The sequence below is a fragment of the Ptychodera flava genome, chromosome 12 (assembly GCF_041260155.1).
Source record: "Ptychodera flava strain L36383 chromosome 12, AS_Pfla_20210202, whole genome shotgun sequence".
Lineage (NCBI taxonomy): Eukaryota > Metazoa > Hemichordata > Enteropneusta > Ptychoderidae > Ptychodera > Ptychodera flava.
The window spans coordinates 23,815,969-23,822,435 of record NC_091939.1 but is presented as its reverse complement, the minus strand read 5'-3'; the positions used below and the strand labels follow the sequence as shown (position 1 = coordinate 23,822,435).

Below are 6,467 nucleotides of genomic sequence, written 5' to 3'. Positions count from 1 at the left end.
AGCTGGAAGCACTATTGTTGTGATAATAAAGATCGCCTGTTAAATGTCTGTTTTTCGGTTTGTTAATTTTTTGTTCTACCAATGGAATGATAAACGTCCGAGGCATCAAAGAGGGCATGGTCACACCACAATTGATTCATTGACGGGCTTGTTTGTGTCGGGAGGTTGCTCCATAAACCTCGCAAACAGGGAGTACGCCACCACGAATGAATGGAACCGGAAGAAGATTGCGAAAGGATACGCTAAGTCGGTGATGATGTGCCAGATTTCGTCTCCATAGTAATACCTCTGAACAGGTGAAAGGTCAACTGCCATGGTCTCGAAGAAGCTGTCCAGAACCCACATGCCGAAGTTGCACACGAACAGGTACGAGTAGACTCGCACGAGTCCGATAATCGACTGCCCTCTAGCGGGGAAATATCTAAGGGAGGAGACAAGGAAAATAACTTGAAGCCAATACTCAACGAGGTTGAAAGAACATTCCAGAATGACGATGTAGGGCACGGGACGAGGGTAGTGGGAATAGTCACCGACGTTTACGGCGCCGATAGCGGCTGTAATGCCGAAAAATGCGTACAAGAAAGATCCGTTGACGGAGATGATCAGTAAAGTGGCGTCTTCTCGGAAAGGTAACTTCTCACAATCATGTCGCTTGAGCAAATGGAAGCCCGACCAACAGCAGACGGATAAGGAAGCGTAGAACAAGGTGCGAATGCAGTAAAATTGGTACAAACTCTTGTCTCGTTCTTCGGGATGCGGGTGAAACAAGAGATAGGCGAATACGATCACAGTGATGCTGAACACTGACCCAACCATGAAGAAGAGTCCGCCTAAACTGGCGTGTTGCTTGATCGATTGCACAAGGTTTGTCTGTCTTTCAGCAGGCTTTCCTGTTTCCAAGACGATATGCTTTGATTCAGTCAGTCGCTCTTTTGGCCTGACGTCATTCCTCTGCTCTGCTGACGGAAGCTCCGTGATCTCATCCATGTCCCTGGGTGATGACTGGTCTACCTGCACGTGTTGCGCATTAAAAATATTTTGAGCTGAATTGCAGTCTGTAACAGGGGTATTTTGCTGGCTTTGATCATCGCCTTCGATGGTTATTTTGTCTTCACTCAAGTGCGCGGTTGCGGCATTACGGTCATTCCGTTGACCATCTTCACGCGGTTCGTCGGGTCTTTGTTGATCACTTTTCGCGATGAGTGAACCCCTCTCCTCCAGGTTCGACCCCCTGCCTCGTATATTCTGCCAAAAGGCACGCAGTTGAGCACGCAAAGTGCCACATCTTTCGCGCTCCGCGGCGGATGTACCAATTCGCGGTGGCAGCAAAGCCGGTGAAAGCAGTTGCACATCTTCCATCGCTGACCAGATGTGATACAGCATGCCTGCCGCGAGCAAGGTGTACTCAAGACTGAATGCGTAGAAGTACGGTTCGATGTCTCGGATGAGCTCGTGCGCGGAGGTAGTGTCGTGCGCACAGTGAAGCAGATGCGACGTGTACGGAGACGAATCGATCGGCGGGGCCAGCCTGGTGAAGTTGCCGTCGGGCCCCGGTGATGGCCTGATCAGGTTCCGAATTCCGTAGATGAAGGAGGTGAACCATAGGGAGATATCGACGGCAAACAGGTAGAGTACAGCGTATCGGAAATACGTGCAGTTCTTGAATGTCGTGTGGACGAAGGAAACTAGAAACACAACTTGGATGGACAGGAACACCACGTAGATAATATGATAGAAAAAGTTGACGTAATCTTCTTCCGGTGTGACGGTCACGTCCAGACAGTTACCTGTGCGAATCAAGTACACCACGTCAAGAACCATGCGTCCTGCGCCGAATACAACAATACCTTTTGTTGATAAATGCAGCTCGGCTTTGTGGTGATCATCGCTGGGTCGGTCGCGAGGCCTAGTGACTTTCTCACAGTCGCCATCCGTTGTTTGGCCAGACCGGAGTTGTGAAACGATGTACCCCTGTTCTTTCCATACGCGCCGCTTCCAGAAGAACCACAGCATCAGCCCGATGCATAAAATCATCAATACCGATCGCAGCACTTGGAGAATTAAGAGGGAATAAACGCGGTCATACTTGGAAGGTATGAAGCGACAAAGGTGAACAACGAAGCCACAGCAAACTAGGGCACACATGAATAGAATAGCCGATACGCTGCTGTCTTCCTCATGGATCTTCGGATTTCGAGGGTGCGACAACTTCTGCCCAGTGGTGAATGACCCGATCAGCCAGTAACAGCGACCATAGGAAGCCCTGGGCCGTTTGGATGGGCTTGTCGCTGCCATCTTGATCTCGGACGGTGTGCGTCTGCCGCTGTGCAAAGAAACGTCCGTGATTTGAGGATTCTAGCTAGACCACGACTTCTCTCTGAAGGAACCGGTAACGCGATCGCGCGAGCCTTCTTTCTGTTTGCACCGCCAGCGTCCGGCTTTCCCAGTAATCGGTTGTCTGCGCCGAGTCTTCGTGGAAAGCGACCTGATAAGACAATTGACAGTGAGCGTGGTTGACCTTAAGGTAATAGGTCATAGGACAGCGTATTTGAATTTACGGCTAGTTTTCAATCGGTAGACTCTCCGGGTAGACTCTTGCTTTCGCGGAAAGCTTTCAATCTCGTGTCTATGCTATGTCAACTCGATCAAAATAAGCTTACATTTTGAACTTAATTTCTTTGACTTATATTCTTGTTGATTGCATGAAAGGAAAACGTGAAAAAGCTTGCACCATTTTTACGGCTTCCGTTCTCATGGAAGTGATTTTGCTCTGAGCAGGCAACATGGGCAATTCAAGATTGTGTTAGATCGTACTTCCGTCTGGGTAAAGACGCGTAAAAACGCGTCCAATAATCATATCCTTTGAAGGTTGCAGGTCTGTGGGATATTTATTTATAATCCGTCAGGATTGGTTCGAAATTGTCGAATTATAGGCTTGGAATGATTTGTCTGATTTTCAAGGTGTAAAAGAAAATAACTCACCGTAATTGCAATGAGTCAAACTGGAAAAAAGAATTGAGAGTCCGTAACGAACGACTTTGTTCCTGTAAATGATGACTTTAAATTTCTCTTCCGTCGTATCTCTAAAAGTCAAGGTCAATTTCTTGGTATCAGGCCGTAACATCCTCAGTGCATGGCCCTGACACTGAGTGGTCAACGACCTGCGTTTACTTCGCACTGTGGTGGTGGTGTTCATGTTCGCTGGCCAAGGGTGTTTATTCGGACAGAGACCACATCTCAAATCAATTAGTTACGGGATACCATACAACGCCCACCTTGCCAAGCCTCGGCCTCTACTGGATGACGAGTATGAAGAGATATTCACGAACAAAACTGAATAATTTGCCTTGCAATGTATCACATCCAAGCCCTTTACACAGGGACCTCTCAGATTGTCGCATAAGTCCAAGAAACGAAGTTCCTTCGTTTAGACACGGTCCCTCGTGATAGAGGGACCGTGGTTTAGATCAAAACCACTCCCCCTCCCTCTGAACGAAATTTCAAAAGTGTGAAATGTTGACGTCTGCAGATCTAGACGCGAGCAAAATATAAAAAATAATACTTTATATAATTTGATGAATGAAACGTTTAGGATAAAACGTTACTGTCGGCAAATTGTGTTTGGGAGTAAACACAATAACATATGGCATGAACGAGTCGGAGACATACTGTAAAATTTGTTGGTACGAGGACGCAGTTTTGGTTTATTTTTACACACAAAACCGTAGTGTCGTCTGCAGTTTTGCAACAATGGCGGGTGACTAGAACGTTGTGTGCGTCCCGGGATGAGCGACGAGCCTCTCTCTAAAACATATTTTTCAACATTTTCCAACATTCCAACAGCGAAGGAGCTTGAACAGCTCATCGACGAAAAAGACTGAAGTACAACCAAGGATGTAGCTAGGTATGCGTAGAATATTTTTTGAAAGAAAGTGGTACCATGTAACCGCCGTAGAAATATCAACAAGTAGGCCTAAACTTGTATCAATGGACTGTTGCTTTGCAATATACCAGAAACACATTTCTATGCCCCTCGGCCTACGGCCTCGGGAATAGCGATGTGTTTCTGGTAACACACGGTCCCTCAGGGTAATAGACGGGCGCTATAGCCGTCCTGACCAGGTAATAGGTGTTTACTAGTCCGCACTAAATCGACAAAATTGATGTCAGAGGGTAGTTTTTGAAAAGCCATTCCCTTAAAAAGCAAATAGTTTTGACCAAATTTGGGAAAATACCCGGTCACGTGACCATAGTGTCGTCTGCAGCTTTGCAACAATGGCAGGTGACCAGAACGCCGTGATGTGCGTCCGGTATGATTGACGAGCCTCTCAACAAACAAATTTTCCAACATTCCAACCGCGTAGAAACTTGAACAGCTCATCGACAAAAAAAAAATCAAGTGCAACCAAGGATATTGCTAGGTAAGCTGATGCTTAAAATATTTTTTGAAAGAAAGTGATACCACGTACAACTGTAACCGCTGTGGAAATGTCGCCAAGTAAACTTGTCACAATGCATTGTTGGGGTCAAGATATCAAAACACTTGAAAAACTATAACATAATACAACATGAGCTTTGTGTGTGTCTTAAAACACCTATAACAAACAGGCTTTTAGTTATCGTCACTGAAAATGCACATGAAATTTCTCGTCGGCTGAATAAGAAGGGCTTTACTAAACCTGTTCAAGGTTTGGTTCCCCAAAGTATTACATGCGATCGTGATCCTTCAGCAAGTTAAATAACCCTTGACCTAGTAGAGATACGACATCGGATGAGTGTTAATGCTGGGCTGAGGCAACACGTAGCCTTGGTTTAGTATCAGGTGTACCGGGCTTTGCTGAATTTTTTTTGAGGAAAGTAAAGTTTATTCACAAAAAAGTGACTTTGATAGTTGATGTTTACCATCAACATGACGCGTAATGTCTATATAACTGTAAATAAGTAAAGCAAACGAAAAAACTACAAAGAATGATGCTTTCAATAACAAAGTCACAATAACATGGTGTTAATGCAGTTTAGCTGTCAAAATGAGTTCCAGGCGCATCTATTACCACCGAGACCCTTTAAATTCAGTTGCGTCATGATTTTAAATTTATAGTTAATTGGTGGTAAAAGATTTGCCTTGAAGTTATTCGGACGATTAAACTGCACTATTGACATTACGTTATTATCACCTTGTTGTTAAAAAAAAGACATACTTTTAGGAGCACCATAGACCCTCGTTTTATTCGAGGGTCTATGGGAGCACAACATCTCTGCTCAACGCCCTCTACAGGTATGAACTTATTGAAATTCTAATAGCTGACACTAGCGGTGCCCTCACATAACGATCAGCCGCGGGAAAAAAATTTCCTGTACTGCAATATGGGTCCTACTATAAATTACTGTCTGTGATTGCACGAAGCCTGGGGACTGTCCGAGGAATCAGCTGCGATTCTTTAGCATAAATTCCAACGACCCAACTTTTAGCCAGCATGAAGTGCAAATAGGTAGCTTTGGGTCCATAGCTGTGGTGTTTTCAGACGGGATTCCTGCCTTTCACATGCTGGTTTTGACTTTTAAAAATCGTAAAAGTCAAAACCAGCCCGTAAGATGCAGGAACGAATCCCGTCAGAAAACACCATGGCTATGGACCCACAACTAGCAAAAAGGTGGCTAAATTATATTCACCCGCGCGCCCGTCGTTTTTCGTTGATTTTTCCAGTAAGTCCAGGTGCGTATATTTGTCTCCTTTGCCACTATAATGTACACTTGTTAAATTCCAAGCATACTGTTCTTTGAATTTGCTCCCACCTAACATAACCAGTACAAAACATAATTGCCAGCTGGCTACTAGTAAATATATGGATTTACGTACTTACATAAAGATAAAGCGCAGAGTTTGTTCACCGTGGAGGTACCTGACAAGAGATCGAGTTTGTGGCGTGACACTGAAACTAGTTTAAAGTACCCGTTTGTAGTTTAACTTCGAAAATTTTCATCGGCCTATAGTTTGCGACTCAATGAAACTTTCGGTTTGTAACTTTTAAGTCTAATTCAACGTACTGCTATGAAACAAGCATGGGATTACAAGTAATACGGGCGTTTCAGGTCAGAGGAGCCAATTCTTTTATTAGTTTACCTTTGCATTTGAGAAAATACCAGAAAGTGGATAGTTGTTAGGGGCCATGGATAATTAAAATATGCGCATGGTACACGAAACTTTATGCGTTTGGCCTCAAACCCCCTCCTGTAAACGAAAGTTTAGAAGTGCGAAAATCCAACCGAGCCTCATTCTGTATCTGCATACCAACAATCAGCAGGGCTCGAAATTAACTTTTTTCCCTGGTAGTCCACTTGGGCTACCATTTTCTGAAGTTGGTAGCCCAGTGACAATGGTTGGTAGTCCATGCATATTTTAGTTTAGGGATGTTTTGAACAGGAGAAGAGAAAGGTATTTTTCAAGATTATGCCCTGCAGTGAATTTG

At 44.6% G+C, this 6,467-nt stretch overlaps 1 protein-coding gene across 1 annotated transcript; it reads right to left on the bottom strand.

Annotated features, from left to right (window-relative positions):
• LOC139145452 (uncharacterized) lies at positions 1 to 3,435 on the bottom strand. Its single transcript, XM_070716649.1, has 2 exons — positions 2,983 to 3,435; positions 1 to 2,485 (listed from the first exon to the last, which is right to left on the bottom strand). The coding sequence occupies exon 2, from the start codon at positions 2,293 to 2,295 to the stop codon at positions 121 to 123; it is 2,175 nt and encodes a 724-aa protein (XP_070572750.1). The 5' UTR covers positions 2,296 to 2,485; positions 2,983 to 3,435; the 3' UTR covers positions 1 to 120.
• Positions 3,436 to 6,467: the final 3,032 nt, after the last annotated feature.

Excerpts from the sequence above, each read along its gene's own strand:
- LOC139145452 (XM_070716649.1), bottom strand. The coding sequence starts at position 2,295 with ATGGCAGCGACAAGCCCATCCAAACGGCCCAGGGCTTCCTATGGTCGC.